Source organism: Haliaeetus leucocephalus, unplaced genomic scaffold, assembly GCF_000737465.1.
Source record: "Haliaeetus leucocephalus isolate CR32 unplaced genomic scaffold, Haliaeetus_leucocephalus-4.0 Scaffold384, whole genome shotgun sequence".
In the NCBI taxonomy this organism is placed as follows: Eukaryota; Metazoa; Chordata; class Aves; order Accipitriformes; family Accipitridae; genus Haliaeetus; species Haliaeetus leucocephalus.
Window position 1 is genome coordinate 3,365,144 of NW_010972820.1, and position 21,231 is coordinate 3,386,374.

Genomic DNA, 21,231 nt, shown 5'->3' on the forward strand with positions numbered 1-21,231 from the left:
AGTCATCAGATTCTGACCTTAAAATGTATCTATTACTAAGATGGAAATGAGAAATTACCAAAAGAAGTAACAACTCAAAACAGGGCAGTCAAACAGGATACAGAAGAAAGTTCTGCCACCAGGGTACAGAAAAAAGTTCTACCACCGGGACACCTGCTGTCCTCCACTGATGGCAAAGGGAAGTCCAGACATTTTATCAGAGGGCAAAAGTAATCATTTACTGTCCAACTCACACACACAGTGCAAAAATAATTTATAGTTTATTATTCCTGTGAGAAAAGTATTCAGGAACAGATAAACAAATTCATGTTTAGAACCAAAAGTAACAGAATTATCTAGTTACACTTAAACTCCATACATATTCATACCAAGCTTATATGCTGTACATTCTCATAATTATGAAGTTGAAAATTTACTAAATACAGAAGTATTTGCAATTCTTTTTCCTAGTAGGTAAAATGACAATATATATTCATGGATTTGTGGTGTCCACACACACACGTGTGTGTGTGTATATATCCAAGGATATACATATGCACAACAAGTATATATTTATATTGGAACAGGAGTACATTGCTATACCAGTGCCAGTTGGAGACAGCTGAAAGGGTACTGGCCAGGTATCTGAGGATTCACTGTCACTTTATGGAAGCCATGTTTTCCTAATCTATTCCCATCTCTTTTGGGAAAGTGCACTGCAGCAGCACCCAGAGACAGCTGTTGTTACTCCATTCTGGAAGCACTGTGCTTTCCAATTACTACATGTGGAAGCGACACGATTTGACAGGTTCTTGTTTGCAGAAATCTTGACAGCTGACATCCAACCCAGTGATGGGAAGGATCTAAACTAGATCACAAAAAGTTGAAATACTTTATATTGTTACTGTACACCAGCAAATCCAGGCACTTAACACTATCAGTATTTTTATTCTCAACTGTTGTAAAACTATGGGTGAAAGCTTATCTTTATTAAAATAAAAAACAAACTTTCCATAGACCTCAGTAGGATAGGACATCATCTTACATTCTAATGGTACTGTATTTTAATGAATCCAGGAATTTTAAATATTTGGCAAAGTGCATACTTTTAAGAGAACCGTTCAGATATTTGTAATAGCTTGACTGAACTTCAGAGTCAACATACGATAAATTCTCTACGAGATAAAGGCACAATATTTACAGGTACTCTTACCACTGCAGCTTTAAATAAGATAAACTAAATAACCACTAACATATTTTAAATTAAGTTGCTGAGAATTAATATAATAATCTTTCATAAAAAAGTAGATATGCTTGTGCATTTAGTACTCTTGATTCTGGAACCATCTGAACATGGGCATCACTAACATACACCCACTGTCCTCCTGATGCTCCCATGGCTTCTTTTAAACCTGAAATGCAAAAGCAAAATAAATTATTTCTTGTCTTTCACATCATCATCAAACAAATACAGTGGATATTTCAAAAAGTAAGAGAAGCTTCTAACCCACAAGAATAACTCATAACTTAGATGCAGTCCAATATTTGTAGTTTGAAACTTACATGTCAAAGAGTACTGGAAGAGAAACTGGTGGAAGACAGTGCTTAAAAATGTACACTGCCATCACTTTTTTCATATTTTTTCAAAAAGCCTAAGACATTTCAAGTACAGCTTGCTGGGTTCTAACAGTAAGTTATACTAGCTCACAACCAGTTTTGACATAGAAAAAAAAATCATATTTCAAAAGCCAACCAGTGGACCAGTGTGAAATTAAGAACACAAAAAGATCTAATCTGTTCTAATAATCATTGCAAGGGAAGCATAAGACTGAGGGAGACTTTGATTTCAAAAATAATACAAAAACTTCTCCTTTTGGGAAGTGAGCTTCAAATGCAAAGTGACACTCCACAGGATAGACGGCATAGTGCTTGGTTCTCACTCCCCCCATGAAGGGAAACAGTAAATATATTTACCTTACTCTGACAGCTCAACACTGTTGCCTCCACAAATCATTCACTAACAGTTTCTATCCTAGAATATTATTTTATTCTGCATATCCAAAACATATTAATAAGAACTAGTGTATTGTTTTCAAGATACCAACAGAAACCCTACAGCAAAGCTCGTGTCGTCCATGAAAAAGTTTCTTGCTGTTCACATTAAACCAGAGTAATCCAGATTTTTAAGCATTAAAAGAATTCCAATCCTACGATATGTAAAATGCTCAAATATACAGAAAATTTAATTTTAATTGTCATGGATTCAGCTGTTGTACTAGAACATTTTCAAATACGCCAAATAATTACATTTTACGGGGCACAACTATTCATCTGGATATATTATTTTGACTAGGAAAGAGAGGAGAGTTTTCCATCAATTCTCTGTTTAATAACTGAACCAAGATTCCATTAGTCACTCAGCTCTACATGGGGTTAATACAGAAGTAGGTCATGCACTGGGTGTAACAGCAAAAAAATAGCATAATATTCTGGCCCTAAAAATAAAAGAATATTCTGAGCTAAAACAATTATTTGCTATAAATCCCCTTAAGGATAAGGAGCTGTAGCCAGTGGTTGCTTTTGGTTTTACTTACAGAGAAAGGAGGCTCTGTTTGTACATACCCAGAACATTTTTAGTGGTAGAAATATGCTCTAGTAATTTCTTGGAGGGTGTCCTGACTTTCACATACGCTGCATAATGACCACCTCTCATTGACCCACTGTGCTCCACTATTCCATAAAGACTATATAGCACTCTTGCACCATCCGTCACATTCTGCATTCCCAGAAACACAGAAAACAAAGAGAAATAATTTCACGATGAATTTTACAGATATCTTAACTAGCTATCAATAGTATTACTTTAAAAGAAGCAAACAGACATCTACAGCATTTCCAATAGTGAAATACATCTATTAAAAATACTCAATAGTCTATTAATTTAATTTAGTTACCATGGAAGCAGCAATACTTGTCCTTAATGCTGTTAGATAGACTAACGCCATCAGGGCACCATATCTTAACTAATACTAGTTAACATCCGTGATACTCTTGATATGAATGGAATTTCAGTTAGTTACAATTCTGATCTCAGGATACTACTTGAAAACATTCACTCTATAATTTCTCTAGGAAAGGAAAGAATAATCATCATCATCATCATCTTGCAGCAGCGGCATCAATCCAGTTTAACTTGTGCTCAGGACAACAACTGTTGAAGTACAATAAAAATAAAGATTTGGAATGGGTACCTTGCAAGATGCAGCACAAAATGGTGCTAAGTCTAAAATCAGTGGGAAATCCACATGCCTATTCACTTTCCGTAGACTCAAACCAGCCTTCAAAAGAAAAGGAAAAAAAAGACTGTAAAATAAGTATTTTTACTAGAAAGCTTTTTAAAGCTAAGGTGTATTACTGTACATTGAAATAAACCAAAACCAAGAATAAGATTGTAACTGATTTAAACGTTCTTTGTTATGTTTTCAATACAGTGCCTACTACACATAAGCATGATGGACACGTAAGAGGTTTCCCTGGATACATCTGAACGGCAAAATGCACTCTGAAGGTAGCAGACAGTCAAAAAAACCCATATGCCTGTTTCAAATAGTGGTTCTACCAGTTCTCCATATAAAAAGCAAGTATCAGTATGCACAATAACACTTAAAGAATTGCGTGTCCACCCATGGGGCAGAGGAATATACAAGAGGGTTTTGGCCTTTTACCTGGTGGAATCTTTTCAGATGGAGAATAAGAATAGCAGGAACTGAAGAAATCAGCAGCTGTTTCCGAGCATTTGTGTAAACACCTTCTGTTTTCTTTTCTGTATTTATGAATATCAAAATAATTTGTAAAGTGAAGGCAGCCACACAGAATTTAGGTATTTTTTAAACATCTGACAGAATAGATCTATGTTGCAATGATTTTGTACATGTTATGTAAAATGCAAGAGAAATTTTGTGGAGTAACAGAAAAATATTTTCTCATTTTTCTCATTTTTAATAAACATAATCTGCCAAATCTGAGCATTATTTTAGCCTGTCCTTTGCAAATCAGATCAAAAGTTGGAAGCACATACACTATCTAAGTCAGCTTGCACACTGAGATACCTACATCGTCTTTTACTATAGCACCCAACTTTCCTGTGAATGCCATTTCACCTGGAATAAATGGATGATCACTGGAACAAGAAATGGAAGACGCAGGTCTCTGTCTATCTATGCTAATGTCCTAACCAGTGACATAGAGATTAATTTTCCATTCTTCAGTTCTTTCTGAATGACTACATACTTTGGGCTTATTTAAGAGAGGTCTGAGGAGGGGTATCTACTTCAGGGTGCCTCATAACCTGCTGGCTTCAGCACACAGGATTGGGATATGTGGACTCCAGTCCCCCTGCGGTGCAGAACCAGGAATTGAACCCTTGGCTTTTACCAAAAGTAGCTCTGTGGTTAGCTATACAGTAAAAGGAAACGTGCCACCAGCATTTTTTTTTTCTGAAAAAAATAATTTACTGGTTTTACACATATTCAAAGGAAAATATTTCATTTGAGGTAGAATGGAGCATTTCATGTAAAAGTAGGTGACTTCTTAAATCTTTTTTAGAAGGAATTAATAATGATTAGCTGTGAACTGATTTTCCTTTTTGATTTTTCACTGTGTGCATGGAACCAAAGTAATATTTATATAGCACTTAACTCTCAGTCCAATAATGATAAATGAATGATTACAAAATACTATTTTTAGATTAATTTTTTTTAATTTACTCATGCTTAACTTGTATCTCTCCAGTTATCTATAAATGCACAGCAAATGGGCAATTTTTTGTTACTGTAAGACTTCCCTTTATATTTTATTTACAAATACTCAGAAGAGCTTTATTTTTTTATCCTTCTGAATTACTATACATCAAAAGAAAATCCTCCAGTCCTTTTTAAAGGTTTATTTTTCATTAGATTTAAATTGCTTTTCTTACTGAGTGAACCCTAATGGTCTGCTTGGGCTATACAAGCATTGAGGAAAACATTGTCTTAAGAAGGTAGTTCTTCTTACAAATCTTTGCATTTTTTTTTCCCTCTTCATTACAAGTGTCTTTTTTTGCCCCTCTTATATACTTAATTACATTACTTCCCTGAGTATGTAAGTTGCTAGAGCTGAATATTACAGCATTTATTTCAAAGCTTCTAGGATTGTAAAGAACAGAAACAGCAGCAAAGATTAGTATCGAATGAGGCGCCTATTCAGTTTATGGTCATCTTTAAATTACTTATCTTAGATAAAATACAGAAGAGATGCAAAATAAATTCTAAGTTACATCCACGATTATGTTCTAATATGAAATTTAGTCTTGTTGCCTTTGCAGGATGAAGTTTTAAGTTGTTACAAGGAAGTTCTGCCTGGGGAGACATTTGCTACTTAACCACAAGGGGGAGGCCCATGCTGGAGCAATGAAACCGCAGCGAGTGCGCAGGTTTTGACAGGCGGTTTTGTAAAGTGTCCAGGCAGATAGAAGCACTGTACCTGTGGAGTTGGTTCTCTTCTGATACTTCTGTTTCCTTTCTGTGCAGCTCTCACATAAAAGCTTGTTGTTCCCCATTAGGAGCTCTACAGAGGTGAACTGGTAAAGGCAGGACTGAACAGAACATTCCTTTGAGCTAGTTATGTAGCTTTGGGAAAGCGTCTGGAAAGCATTTTGAGGGTTTTGGGAGAGCGGGGATTTGTCTACTGAGAACATGGAATTATTCGATAAACCTACTGCCGGATCTCCACGGCTTGATTTTTTATCTCCATTTATAGTATCACAGAAGCTGAGTTTGGATATGGCACTGGAAATCATCTCTTCATTACTATCACTTGGTTTGTTGTGCGGCATTTTAACATTTATGTGGTTGACGTGCAAACCAGACGTGTTGGTGGACAGGCTGAAAGCTTTTTGCTTAGAAGCACTTTCGCTTTCTGAGGCTTCACTGTCTGCATCAAAGCTGCTTTCAGAGCGGCTGGCTTCCTTCTCACTGCCATCCGTCTGACTTCCATTTACAGCGGAGTCAGCAGCTGTGTCTTTGGAGTACAGGACACCAGAGCTACCTTCCAGCTCAAGCTTTTTGGTTTTTTCCTGCATGATAACAGGACTTCTTTCTTCTTCATTAGAGGAAGCTTTTCTGGCAAGCCGTCTTTCCTGGTTCAATTGATTCTGTAAATTATGGCATTATTATTTCAGTAATATAGGGGAGAAACAGAAAACAGATCTGTGATCTAGCATAGCTTTTGAAACAGGACAAATTCAAAGCAAATTAAACCTATTATTTTATATTCTTTCTCTCTCTCACATGTTTAAGCTAGCTGATTTCCTTAAGATCTTTTTAAACCAATTTAGGATTAGAAACCTACACCCCAGTCAGCTAAGAGCATTATACTTACTATGAGATCAATACTTCCCACAACTAATTACAACTAATTACATTCACTTTGTAACAGCTGTGGATGGCACATTTCAAGTGGTAGTCACTTAATCTAACAGGCTTCTAAGAGGTCCTCAAGTTTAAGCTAGTCCCTTAGCCTCCCATCAGAGGCCTTAGCTGATGAGCAGCTCCAGAAAAAATTCAACTCACTTTGTAGGCAGTTGTCTTAGAATTAAATAAAGCATCCCTAGTAGTATGTTTGCTAATTTGTATGTTATCTGAAGATGATTTTTTTTTATTTTATCAAGATTGCAAGAAGAAAAAAAAACTTTGCTGCCACAGAAAACTACTCCTATAGATTAAAACCAAAGCTGTCATAATTTTAGGTAATTTATAAACGTTCATGATTCTTTTCTTTCTTTTGTTTGGCTGCTTTCCAAAAGAAATGAGCAACTTTCCTTCCCCTTTGCTTTTTCCTTTTTCTGAGTTGGATCAAAATTCCAGTGATGCCAGTGGGAATCTTTCCATTCACCTCAACAGTTTGAGGTTTTTAGGCCTTTTCTTCTATAACAGTGTCTGTACATCCTTCTTCCTGTCCTTTCCTTTGTTTCTACCACATGTCCTTTTTCTACTTCTGTCTCATTCTCTTCTCCTATCAGTCTTTTATATGGTTATTCAGTTACATTTTTTATTCACATGTATTTGGTGTGTTAGGACCTGATTCAGGAGAGTTTTTATGGTCCCCAACAAGGCACAGACCCTTTCAGTAGGACTCACTCAGATACCAGGTACAAGAATCTAAAATTGCCATGACCTCATAAGCTGTAGTCTAGGCACGTTCCTAAAATAAGGCTCGTAATTCCCTCTGAGCTTCAGGAGCCCTGCACTTGGATCTTCCACTTCCTGGCATTAATAAAGTACCTTTAAACAAACAGACACACAGCACGAGTTAAGCTCACATCAGTGCTTTCACAGAACGAACTACAGAAACTAACTTTCACAGGATCCTAAGTGGAGGGAAATACCCTTCTGCACACTTGATCATGTGCCTAAGCTGCAACAAGGGTGTAACCTGAGACAGGGCTTTGGGTTTAGTATTTCCTAATGACTATTAGGTAGCTTCTCCTTTGGTAGAGAGGGTTTCTGGACTGTTTGTGTTTTGGATCCCACTCCAGGTCATGTGTATGCTAAGGCACTACAGGTAACTGCCTAACTTGCAGGCACTGAACTTTGTTCAGTCTCTCTCTTAAATATATACCATAGACTCAATCAATGAAGAATCCTCAAGCACATATTCAGTTTTAAACTTAAAGCAAGAACTTAAGTCCAAATGAAGTCCATGTGAAAGACAAAAAATATTCCTGAATATTTTCTTAAACAGGGTTTAAACTTACATTAAATGTACAACTTCAGAATTCAAGTCCTTAAACTTATAAGCAAGTGAACATTTTAGCAAAAAAAAAAAATCCTAATAAAAATCATTAGAAACCACAAACACTGTTTTCCATTAGGACCATTTTTTGTCTCAGTTAAGCCTGTTTGCCTTATAAATAGAGAAAAGTGAGAAGAACTTGCCTGAAATTCCTGTTAGTGTTTAGGGGTATTATGCAAACAGCAGTCAAAAAATTCTTAAAATTGTAAAGCTCCCCATTTCAGGAGAAAAGCCTAACAAGGAGTGTTCAGGTACTCTGTTACCTACAAAACCACCCATGGGACACCTCCATTTTCACAAGCAAACTTACAAACTGATGAACTGAAGCCACAGAATATCAACAAACACTGACTGAATTCAACAATTGTTTGTTTTGAATTAGAAGGTTTACTACAGAACAGATATATTACACTGAAAATAATTTTTAAAAAATACTAAAATAATGATAAATACGTGTCTGAAAAGATGGAGGGGGAGCAGAGAATCACAAAGCTCACCAATTACACAGACATACTTCATAGGTCACTTTGTCCATTCTATTGAAAGCAGAGTTGTTGCTTCCTTTATATTAGTCTGTCTAGTCTAGTTTATTGAATCCATACTTTATTTTCTTAATTTTGAAAACATTTCAGTAATTGTGTTTGCATGTATCAGTATTAACGCTATTATTCACACTATTTTTCCATGTCTCTCCTAGTACAGATTCTAACTGGCCACATAGCCCTATATGGACGGTAAGGCTCTGCTGCCACCTAATCCCTTGGACGGCACTAACGCAGACGTGCCTGCTCTCTTAGCCAGCATTGCAGTTCTTGTGATTGCAACCAGAAACAAAGAGGACACCAAAAGAAAAGCAGTCAACAAAACCAAGAGCAACATGAATTGACACTAACTTGCAGATTATTTTTTTTCCTTACAAATGAAACACTGTAACTGAAAACTAAGTGGTTCACCATGACTGTCCTTTCTCACACTAATAATGACCTAAATATTTTAAAACAAGTCTATGTCAGCTATATGTATACAAAAAAGCCCCCCATTGATAGGTGTCAAAATTCCCACCCCTGTAGCCCTAGAAACCTCAGAATAAACTCCAGATGATTGGTTAGTGTATTTAAGTTCTTACCTTATCTTTTGTTAAAGCATGTTTCTTCACAATTTTGGGTTGATTATTCAGTGTAGTGATAGAAGAACAGTTATACTGACCAAGATCTGCCTCTTGTACACTTTTACCTTTACCTGTTCTTCCCAAAGGCACAGGTTTTGCAACCTAAGAAATTAGACAGGAAATTAGGAAAGGAAATATGCCAATTTTGTATTCCTTTGCAACCTACAGAAAAGATGGATGTAGGTGGGTTTTTTCCTTTACTTTAGAAAATAGTGGCCTACATAAATCCAATTAACTGGCCCCTGAATTGTGGTATAAGACTACTTTCTAATTTTATTTATCATAAACTCACAATCGACATCTCTGAAGGATCAACCGAGAGCCACAAGAAATAGGAATGATACAAAATTCCTGTACAGAATACATACCAAATAATCTATTCTAGCACATCCATAGGTGTATGAGATGTGAATTTATCAAAGGGGACATAGCTCCCTGTAAGTCAGTCTCTGGTGCAGCCTACCACCTTATGACGTGATGAAGGAGCTGCCGCACATCCCCCATCACATTAATGGCAGCAGCACATCTAGACTACAAAAGAAAGAGACGACCATAAAGTAATGCATGTCCTCAAGTAAGGGCAGCGATTGCTAAAAGCCAGCAGATCTCTCTCTCAGACAGAGCCACGAAGTTCCTGTGTTACACAAGTGAGCCAGGAAGCACAAGGGCCCAGATACTCAAAACGCTCTTAAAGCTTTAACTCCCACCAGACATCTGCACTCTACGCAGCAACAAAGATGAAGAATTTACTATGAACAAAACTGGTATTTGGAAAAGAGTACATTTTATACCGGATTAAATATTACACTAAATACTCTTCCTTAAATATACATGAATATATGCAGGATGGGGGAAGAACCACTCCCAACCCCCCCCCCCCAAATGAAAACTCCAAGTCCCGCAAAACCAGAGTATATGCCTTCAGAGGAACACAGTTCCTCTGCAGCTAATGGAGGCATGCTCTAAAATGCCGAAAACACCAGAATAAATATATTCAAAGTCTACCCATTTTTACACTGTCTCATCCCATAGGTGTGCTTCAGCCCAAGGGACTCAGGTTCTCTAGATGCAAACCAATAGGCTAGAATCTAACTTTCTGGACCTTCAAAAAAAAAGTTTATAATCATTCTTTTCATGCAAGTATATACAAAAACTACTACTAAATTAACCTAATATCACACTTACATACACTGTAAATTACTACGGTTATTTGTTCCAAGTTTGGGCTAATTTAAAAATATATGCACTTAAGACATTGTATGTCTATATATATAAATAAAATCACATAATGAACAGACAGTACATGTATTTATGGACAAACATACATCTTTAGGCTTGAAATCAAAACTGTGTGTATACACATAAACATCTTCATAAAGGTATGTAAAAACAATCCACTGGAAGCAATAGTTATTTATCACGTATTCTGTTTCTTACCCTCTCCTCTATTATAGGAAGTGAAAGATCAATGAAAGGTTCTTTTACTGTTGAAATCTTGAAGAAAAAGAGAAAATGCATATTAAATGCAAAGAACATTATATGGGTTTAGCACATAGCGCTCTTTTTTTAATCAAATTATTATCAGAAACTATACAAAAAGCTAATTACAAGATGTATCAAACTACAATGAAGAACTTCCCACAAACATTTTTTAATTTATTTTAAGTTAGCTCTGATTTTCTTTCTAACACTGCACAAAATTTCAGCATACAGACATAAAGGGCAAGGCCATTCATCTGGGCACGAACTAGACCTAGAAGCAGTGTGATGCTCAGTTTCTCTGCGCTCCAGACAGATTTTCAAGTCATGTGGGCCTTCTAGATGGTTCAGTTTTGCAGAAAGCTAACTTTAGAGTTTCCTGATCCTGTACGCTTCTGCACAGGCATTTGACCTCATACACTGTTAAGCAGCAAGGACTGGTCAATGACAGTTAGATGACAGGTTCTAACCTGATGCTCTCAGAAAAGATTAAGTCAAGCTTACTGGTTACAGCCAAAAGCTTTATTAGAATTTTTCGTACCATAACATGCACTAGTAATTGTTGAAACCAATCCAATTACTGGGGAAAAAGGGATTGAAAAAAAAAAAACCACCAACCTTATTTTCTGTACTCAAGTTTTATTTTGCTGTCTATAAGCGATATAAAATCTAAGCTGTAACTGGAAATATCTGGCAAAGCATACCTAAAGACATTCTCTCTCAGCACTTTCCATCTGTCTTTATGATTAGAACATCTCATCCAAGCCTGTTCCTTAAGCTCTCTCCCTTGCCGTTCTCAAATTCCTTCCAAAACTGACTTATCTTACCTCTGGAAAGGCTGAAAAACAAGGCCTTAAAAAAAAAAAAAAATCATGTTGTACATGTAAGTTACTGAACACAGTCATGCCCTCAATTACTGTCATTGCTGCCCTTCTCTTACAGTTGCGACCCTATCTTCCACCTGCGACATTTGATATGGACTGTAGGTTTATTTTTACCTGTTGTACGAAGGTCTCAGCATAGTTTAGATTCCAGTAAAGCAATAAATGAGATCAAAACTATTACAACTATGATGACTGACTGCCTGACGAGTGATGTTCAAACAGGGATTCCTCTAAAGAGTGAGTTTGCATGAACAAACGTTAGTCAAAAATATCTTTGCCAATGCAGGCTAAGGAAAGGAAATGCTAAACTTCCTCAAAGGGCTACAGCTAGCAAATTCCCGAGTCCTGTGCAGGCAGAATATAAAAATCCAGCAAAAATAAATGAGACATGCAAAATACATACAACCTCTATTTTTTATATAGTCAAAGTTCTTCATTGATACTAGTCGCACATTGAACTGTAATCTACACACCACACACAGGGAAGTTTACCTGGCACTGCAGGACTGTGTTTAATTATTCAGACTAATTGATTTTACTTTATAATATGAAATACAATTTTTTAAACCAAACACAAACGTAACATTCAATTAGAAAAGTCATGCAAATAAGATTTTTCTCTTCCAAAGTTAAAGAAAATTAAAAGGATCATGGAAAGCATTTATGATGAAATGTCAGTAATATTAATTATGAAAGGAATATGCTGTTCATTAGCGTTACTACGTTAATTATCAAAAATACTTCAAGGAAAAAAAGAGTGATTTTAGCATTTCCCCACTCATACTAATTCAAAGTAATTCAAAGTAAGTAATTCCCAATTTTCAGATATATCTCAGAAGAGCAGGCAGGAGGATTTATGTTTTAAGATAGGTAGGTGTTTTAAAAATATCAAATAAAATTGGGGTGTAACACAGATGATTACAGAATTTGGAACCTCCAGCCTTAAGTTAGATGTAAAATCAAGCCCAGTACTTGAATCCTTTTTGAATTCAAAGGACCCCTCTTCTTAGGTTTGGGAGGATAATGCTTTAAAGAAGGAATAAATCATTTTAAATGAGAGACTTTCAATAAAGTCTTGTTTTGACAAACAAACAAACAAGTATAAAATTGGCAATACAATTTTATACTTTCAAGACAATGTAATCAAACCAGTATGTGATCTATTCCACATCAAACCAAGTTCCAGAATACCTACATTTTCACATTCCTCACACATGACAGTGCTAGTCAATTCACCAACAAAGATCCTATCTATGAAGTTCATCTTCACACCCTCTCTTCCATATGCTGAAAAAACATTGCCTTTTTTAAATGTGAAAAATAACAGATCCAATGCCACACTATAAGTACAACGAAATTCTAAGATATATTACGAAAGCACAATTTTTAAACATATTCAAAATGTTTTGAACACAATACAATAACTAATACATCATATACTGTATTATCTCAACATTTAAAAATATTTTAGTGAGATGGTTCCCTTTTATCCTTCCCTTCCCCACCTACTGTAACAGAATAATAATATTGTATCTCTCAAGAAGCCGCCTTTTAAATAAAATCTCAGTTTTCTTTTGAATACATAATATTGTATTGCCTTAATATAGACACTAGGGTAGCAGACAGGTTGTCACCCTTTATAAAAGGTTTTTGAAACTATAAAACTCTAAAAAATGAGACAAAAGTGTGTTCTAATATGTCTCTATGCCTTAACTGTTGTAGATTTGGGAAGGGTGACTTTCAAAACAGCTTAATCATTATTAAGACATTAATTAAAACAAAATCCCCCAAATTAGAAGTTTTGCTTAAACACACGAACCAAAAAAATTAATTTAAAACCTCTTGTTTTGAAAAAACATGCCTTCTTTTGAAAGAGCTTCCTGTCTTGGCTTTGTAATCATATTTAGAGTGCTCGCAGTATCAGTCAACTGACAGAAATCAGTTTTATTTATGGAAAGTGGCCTCTCTGAGTGATACAATAATTTTGGCTACATAACAAACCTGAAGATGCAGCAGGCTATTTTAGAAAACAAAATTAAATTCTATCTATCATTAAAAGAGGCATTATTAATACAGTGGAAGCCTTTATCCTGGATACAAAGATGCAAGTCAGCACATACTGAGCTCTCCATACTTTAGATACACACTAGGTGGCACTAGAATAACACATATTACAAGGCTTGTAACTAGAGTACTTCGGGACTGTTGTTTGCAATAGTCAGTTTTGAAGAAAATGGTATTTAAAAACGTGCGTTTTGAAAAGTTTTCACTAGAGTTGCATACCTTTGACTTTTCTTCTAGTTTCTTCATCTGCCGTCTTAGTAGTTGGATTATTAAATGCTTTTAAGATACCAGTTTGTATACGCTATAATTAAAAAAAAACCAAACAAATCTTTAGCAAGTATTTTAAGGGTAAACATTCTAAAAACCATTAATATGTGATTAGATTTTATCTACTCTTATCTCCATAAAATAAGCATAATTTAATATTTTAAAACTACTGTTGTTATTCACTAACGGTGTCAAAACCATCCAAAAATTTCCTCCCCTTAAAAAGGGAGCTGTTGTAGAGCATTCGACAGGTCATCAAGAAACTATGAGATTTTCAGTGATCAAATACTATCCATTTTTTCCGCTGTTGGGGGTGGGGAAAAAATATACTGAAGAATGGACTGTTACGACTGACTAGGATACAAAATACTTGAAGGCAGCTGAGTATCTTTTAATAGCCAGACTTCAATGACTGTGTTTGGCCAGTATTTCTATTACTTCTGTTTATTTTCTAACACCGTACGTTTCAGAGTTATTTTCAGAGAAAACCTTCAGAGAGATACAAAACTTTTTATGAATCCATATAAATGTCATCAACATTTGTTCAAAAGATCCTAAAACCACATTTTTGAAAGAAGAATCAGAAGCAAATTCATACATACAGGTGAGCTGTAGCTGCACCTCAAGACAGGGGGAGCTTCCCCCCCGTTTCTCAGTTGCCCTGGCACAAGGAGATGCTGTATTCCTGAGGGCTGTACCAGTTCTGTGCAGCAGAATTGCACAGGCTGGTACAAAAGGCGGCTCAGCCCGACCTCGGCGTGCTGTGGAGAGGGAAGCCGGAGGATGAATCAGGTCCCCTGACAGGGAACGCTGGAGCGTGCACGACCCGCGCTTCCCTTTTCCCCCACAAATGTACTTGCTTTCTAATCCACAAACTCTAGTAACACGTACGAGCCTCCTGTGCCAGTGTGCAAATGACATTTGTAATTAAATGTGTCACTGAAGTCACACTTAGAGCAAAGTACCATTCTAGAGACAAATGGCGATACCGAACCTTCTGCAAGTAACTCAAACCCTATGTCCTAACAGGAAAGGAATAATAAATAGCTCTTGCTTGCAGGCAGCAAAGTACACTTTCAAGCCATACATTACAAAAGCGTTAGGATGACAGACAGCGTTGGAGGTTTGGTTTCCAGTTCAGGCACCCATCAGACCAAGTCACACTCCTACCTTATGAGTATGTGACCTGGCTTGTGAATTAACTCCCGCTGCCCCAGCTCAGCTTTGTTCATCTTAAAGCCAACAATATACTAAGAGGGACTAATCAATAGGTAATTCATGAAGTTGAGCACCATAAATGGGTTTAGGGCCATAAGCAACCCTTTTGTTGGGATTAGCTCGTTGAACCATTTATTTAGGTCAAAGAAAGACATAGTCTTTGAATGGGCAGGGTGCTGTGGACAATGGCAGCAGACATTAATCAATTAGCAGCAGGGTTCAGCCACTTCAGGCCCCGGTGTGAAACCATCTCCGGCCCACATTGCTTGAAACGGCAGACGCTATGTCATCTTTATTGTAGTATCGTCAAGCTTTTATCTAAAAAACCCACTTGTGTACATACACGCTTTCTAACTTTTTTTAACAGGGATAGGAAAAAGTTCCAACGCTGGTGTAGGATACAAGATACAAAACCACAGAGAAGAGGCAGAATTGTAATGTGATTTTTTGTTAGTTCCTGTAACTAGTGCCGTGTTATGTATTATCTGTATTTCTCATCAAAACTCTTAGGGTTTAAAAACAATTAATCCCAATAGGGCTAGGGAGGCAGGGACGGCCGCGTTCAGCTCTCTCACAGGTGGATGGCAAAGCAGCAGGCTGCCCTTTCAGCAGGCCTGTTCCCTCTTTGGAGAGTAAAGTTCAAAAGTGGCGTGAAAGAGAAAGGTTAGTGGCTGTAACCCCTGCTGCAGGATTCTGGTGGCAGACCTGTGGCTGCAGGCTGTCCCCAGCCGGAGCCCGTGTGCTGCCGGGCTCCGGCCGCGGGCAGAGCTGCTCCTGCCTGTGTCTGGCCGGCACGGTGGCCCGGCCTGACGTTGGCCGTTTTGTCACGCCATCTACGGACCCGAAACACGGGATAATTAAAGAAAAAAGAACAGAGAGATGCCCGTGGCGGAGCAGCCCGAGGTGATAAAGACGTGTCTGCAGCAGTGCCCCATTAGGGCAGCAGAGTGGTGTAATTGCAGGGCAGGGTGGGACCAACCTCTCCCTGCCTGGTGATGCGGGCAGCAGAAATACTGCCCGAAAGGTCACTCAAAATTCTTACTGTCTTCCATTACTCTTTTGTGGTAGCTACTGTAGCTGTCACTGGTCTCTAATAATAAACGATTCAAAAGGCAAATACAAATGCAGGTTATCATAAAGATGGCACATTCACTGGTGAAACAGGAGATTGACTTGAGGGGAAAGAGCAGTCACCCACTGGAGAAGAAGCTTAGTCGTTGTAACAATCCTGCTTTCAGTGAATCCTCATTTGTGAAGCAAATATCGTTTCCACCTTTTATTATCAACAAACAGTAAAATTTCCCTCTACTGCAAAAACATGACAACTGTTTTCTAACTGAAGTCAGCTACTTCTGTTGCGTGCCCTGTTCAACGTGTAATTCTGTAAGTGTGACAATGTCAAGGTCTAGCTGTTTCTCCCTGTAGTTCAGTTCTGCTTATGATCAAGTATACTGCTGACAAGACCAATATATATTAATATTCTGGTAGGATGGAGATTTATTCAGCTCTACTCTAGTGCCAGGGACTGGGCTCAGACACAGCTTTATATCTTGTCTGCAAGATAATTCAGTTCAGGATCATGACATTCATCACATTACTGAGAGGGAAGAGGAAGAACGCTGGTCAGTACGAGATTTAAGGCCCTCCTTTTAAGGAGACTTAGAGAAGGCTATTTATCAAAATATCATCTGAAAAGAAGGTTTCAAGACTAAGTCAGGCAGATGAAATCAGATACAGTCAAAATAGTTCAAGCAAGCAAACACACACTTTCTTGCATTCAACAATGCAGGAGGCAGAAATAACGAAGGAAAATAAACAAAAAAACCCCACACAGGGTCATTTTTAATATAACTGCTTATATACTTAGCACACTTAGATGTAGATTTTAAGTAATGAAAAGCAGCACCTTATTTATAAAACAAGTAGTTCTTCACACTTTCAAGAGATACAAGAAACTTTGCAGGATTTTATTTTTGTCCTTTTTTTCTTTCATTGAACTAGATTTCAATGGAAATTGTGGGCAGGCCCACAGCTAGGAGCTTCTAATTTCTTTCCAAAAGCTTTAAAATATACTTTGTCAGCTAAATCAGAGGTCCTACTTCTACTTTCTTGATTCCCCTGAAGTCCTTTTTTTTTGATCCTTTTATTTTATTTAAATAAAGGCAAACAATTCAGATTCCTAAAATTATCACGTTCTACTTACCATACTCTTTCTACTGCTGACTGAAACTTTCATTCCAATCAGCAATTTTAACATATCAACATGAACATAATTAAATAGTCTTTCAAAAAAGTCATTTTTCTCAAGATAACAAAAATAGCCACTCTTACTTCATTAAGTACATCTTTAAAACATTGGGAACATGAAGAACATTGAAGCAATGACTAGTAGTTCACTATACAGTCAAATAAGTTCTTTAAAAACATGCACAAAGACATTACCTTTGTTTCTTCAATCCTCATCGCATCCAATAGATAGTGCAGAAGCTCCTGGCTGTCCTGCTGCTGGAACCCCTTAAATCGAGGAGCCCTACGAAAGAAGCAGTAAGGAATTTAAATTTACCTTAGGAGGTTCTTAATGAGAAAACATCTACATCAGACTCTAGTTGGATGCCAGGGGTACAAATAGGTACAATCCCTGCTGGACCTCATGGGGCTTTAGGAAGCTCCTGGTGTGGCAGCAATTACACCAACAAGGCTGCACTTTAACCTGGGTAGCATTTTGACCCTATGGGGTATGGCCTGACTAAAATACAGCTTTGCCAGTAGAGTTTCATCCATGCTAGCAGCATTTTGCTGACAGACTACACCAGTACTTCTGTATCGCCAAACAGTCCCAATGTCATGGAGGAGGGGGAAAGAAGATTTTCAAAGCGTTTAACTCCCTCCTGCTAACTGATCCTTCTCTCTACCAAGAAGAAATCTCAAATGTGCATAAAACAGTTTGTGTATTGGAAACCAGAAACAGCACTATAATCTGAACTGAAAAAAGATGATATTGAAATGCAAGGGAAGTCGCAAGGCTGTGCATCAAACAAACAAGAACTGCGGGTCAGAATCCAACTGAGAATTTCTTAACTTCTTAAACAGAAGTATACATAACCATCTCTTCCAAATGTCTCTACAGTCAATCAATCCACTAATCTGCAGCTTACTGAACTGAGTGAACGGTCCATGAGTAAGATGGAAAACGCCCTAGAAATAAGTAACATCACAGAGCATAAGAATTTCAAATGCTATTAAAGAAATATAAGAGAAAATTGTAGTAATAGGATATTCTATGTAATTTACACTGTATTCAATCAGTTTTTATTTATGCTAGATTTCTTCAATTAATATTACAGATATAATATGACAGAGGATTTCAATTCTAAGAGTATCACTAAGAGAAAAGCCAGGGTTTGGGGCAGGTTTTCTTGGTAGAAAGAGTTCATCACTCTTCCATTATCAGATAAGTTACTTTTATACTTGCTTCAGAAAAGCTTTAAAAGGACCTTTTAGCATCATGAACTATCAACTCACACCATATCCATATCTAAACTTCTGTCCTACAGTCTAACAAACTGCAATATTTCACGTCTGAAATTCATATTAAAACATGTAGTGTTACCAGAAGCAAACAAAACACAGCTTCATACCTAAAATGGAAAGAGCCTGAAACCGATGAGACACTCTCTTCACTGTTATTTTGACCGAGACAATATATTTTAATCTATATTCCAAAAACTATCAGGTTTGCAAAAGCAGGTAATAAATTGGCTATACATTGTCTGATTTTTTTTTCCCCAAAGCCACTTACGGGAATTGTATACCCAACTGGTTTTGAGAGCAAAAATATCTGAGATGACAGAGGTTGAATTTTCACAAGTCTCCTGCACAAATCAAAGGAACCTTCCTGATTCACCCATCATAACAGCCAAGTGTATCAAATATGTTGCTGCTGCTGCATATTGAATACAAAACCATTACAAATTCTAGCTTTTCTGCAATTTCTGAGTGCACCAAAAGAAGTAATCTGGACAACCCATGGAAGAACATAAAGTATCCACACTGTTACTGTGATTTAATATCGCTACATTTCCTATCACCATTAGTTTACTAATCTAGATAGCCAGAATTAAAAAGAAAATGCTGATACAATGCTCTTTTCTCACGCTATCCAAGTTTAGAAGATGAGGGATAGTGTGGTCCATCTCATCAGAACTTTATAACACTTGGTAAAATCTTTTAAAGTCTCGTTTCTATACTTCATCCATAAGCACGGGTGGCAGATAAGCCAGCCCCAAGCCCTCCAGCATCGTTCCTGCATGGCAGCCCCCTGCGGCGATATCCCTGGCCATCCCCAAAACAGCGGCGAGCAGCATCTCAGGCTGAGCAGGTGAAGTGGCCTGCAGGAGAAAGCCACGAGGCTGCAGCTCTCCAGCTGTGATTTTGTTTGCGAGGTGAGTGATAAGCACTTCTTGTATAACCATGTGCCACAGCCCTCCTTTTTACAATAAAGTTGAATGAAGGAGCGTTTTTTGTTTTGTTTTTGAGATCCACATGAGCTAAAAAGCATTACAGTTGCAACTGAAAAAGATACTGCTTCTGCATAAATAATAACGTCATTACTTTTTGGATGTGCAATACCAAATGACTGTCTGAAATTCCCAGACTACAAGTGCAACTTCTAGAATAATATATACTGGCTACTCAGGTTAAACAGAGATCTAAATCACCAAGGACTGCAACAGCTTCTTTAAAAAACAAACAAACAAACAAAAAAAACCCAGCATACTTCCAAATTTTCATCTCTAGAAATTAAGTCCTAAAGGAAAGGATCTACACGCCTTAGAAAATACACATCTGGTGTTGCCCTGGTCCTCTCAGACTACACTGTCCTTTGAGCTGTCCTCCTCCGTGGTGTCTGCACCAGCCAGACGAGTCAGACCAAGGATGCAAAAGGGACACTGGCACTGGCTGAGTTTGTACCGTTGCACTTTACTACACAGGACAAACAAAAAACGAAGGTTCCACAAGAAAAGCAATTCTTTTTTAGTCTTTTTTGGACCACCCACAGCATCCACATGACCCTCATAAGCCAAAAGAGGAAAAACATCTGTTTCAGACGACACTACCATTTACACCAGGGACGTTTTAGCCAATTGCACAGCGGTAACGTTGCATCTGTTCATAAGACAGCCATTCAGTAGTCTCAATCACTGCTATTCAAAAACTAGATTCCTTTTTTCACTACTTACAGCATCTAAATACACTCTAAATAGCATACTTTGCAGGCACAGATTACACAGAAATTGCAAAATACACTCATGAATACGTGGATAGATCCTTAAGCTGTTATCCTTACTAAGATAACCATAGCTAGAAGGCTTCTCATAAACAATTTGGATCTCCAGCTTCTTGCAACCCCAAATAAGACTGTAAATATTCACTATTAACATATTTCTACGCACATTAACTATAACTTACTGGTCAAACCATACCTGTCTTTCCAGGCAAGTTACCCTTTAGATCTTTAATTACAGTCTTGGACCAATTAATCTAAAACGGGAGTGGAAAGGGTGGTTTTTTGTATCTCCAGTAATGCCACCAAATGGACTTGCTGCAGACTGAGAAGAGCACGTGCAGGTGTAACCATGTGCACCCCTCCCAAAATCTAGCACAGGAGACAACTGGCTGAGCAGAGCTCAAACAGGAGTTTTATTAAACTGGAAGAGCAGCCAGAAAAACCAACTGCTTACTTGGTTATTCAATTTTATTGAATGCGTGTTGAGCCAGTTTTCATTTTCAGCCTCAGATTGCGTGCTCTGGCTAACCAGTACAATGAGCTGTAAATACGTATCAGTATTTTCTCCAGGCACAATGATCTTACTTGCCCAGCCATGCTCTTCAGCCGTTCTAGGGTTCCCAAAGATGCAGTTTCTTTCCCACTCATACACTAAAGCTGCTCAGGTTTGCCTTGGAAGTTTGTGCTCGTGGATAGGAGAAATTAAAGGTGATCAGAAAATGCATCAGGCGTGCAACGTGCCTACAACAGTAGAACTTAAAGCTGGGCAAGATGTCAAGATGCCAAGTTAGGGCACAGCAGCCCTGGGCTACAGGCAGGACAGCGATAGAAGGGTCTCAGTTTTGAACTGCTCGCTGGAGGCACTTGGGATGTAACTGGAGAAGGATCTAAGGTGACGAGGCATCTAAGGTCAGTGCCTAAAATTAAGTGGAATAAATCTGGACCTGCATATGCAAAACAACATGTTGACATTTACAAATATGATAATTTCACATTTGTACTTTGTATCTACTTTTTGACACAAAGTTAACAATATCCCTAGATAAAAATGATTT

The 21,231-nt window shown here is 37.5% G+C and overlaps 1 protein-coding gene across 5 annotated transcripts in view; it reads right to left on the reverse strand.

Annotated features, from left to right (window-relative positions):
* Positions 1 to 247: 247 nt before the first annotated feature.
* USP45 (ubiquitin specific peptidase 45) overlaps positions 248 to 21,231 on the reverse strand; it is a 53,537-nt gene continuing 32,553 nt past the window's right edge. Inside the window, exons 9-18 of one of the 5 annotated variants that reach the window (XM_010573358.1) lie at positions 17,332 to 17,419; positions 13,624 to 13,705; positions 12,536 to 12,627; positions 10,415 to 10,471; positions 8,936 to 9,079; positions 5,500 to 6,169; positions 3,705 to 3,802; positions 3,231 to 3,317; positions 2,602 to 2,755; positions 248 to 1,391 (exon numbers count right to left, since the gene is read on the reverse strand). In XM_010573358.1, the coding sequence (XP_010571660.1) occupies positions 1,258 to 1,391; positions 2,602 to 2,755; positions 3,231 to 3,317; positions 3,705 to 3,802; positions 5,500 to 6,169; positions 8,936 to 9,079; positions 10,415 to 10,471; positions 12,536 to 12,627; positions 13,624 to 13,705; positions 17,332 to 17,419 (1,606 nt within the window). In that variant the 3' untranslated portion in view covers positions 248 to 1,257. Of the gene's footprint in view, positions 1,392 to 2,601; positions 2,756 to 2,871; positions 3,191 to 3,230; positions 3,318 to 3,704; positions 3,803 to 5,499; positions 6,170 to 8,935; positions 9,080 to 10,414; positions 10,472 to 12,535; positions 12,643 to 13,623; positions 13,706 to 17,331; positions 17,420 to 21,231 lie in introns of those variants that run through there. The other 4 variants (XM_010573357.1, XM_010573360.1, XM_010573361.1 and 1 more) reach the window with 4 other exon arrangements.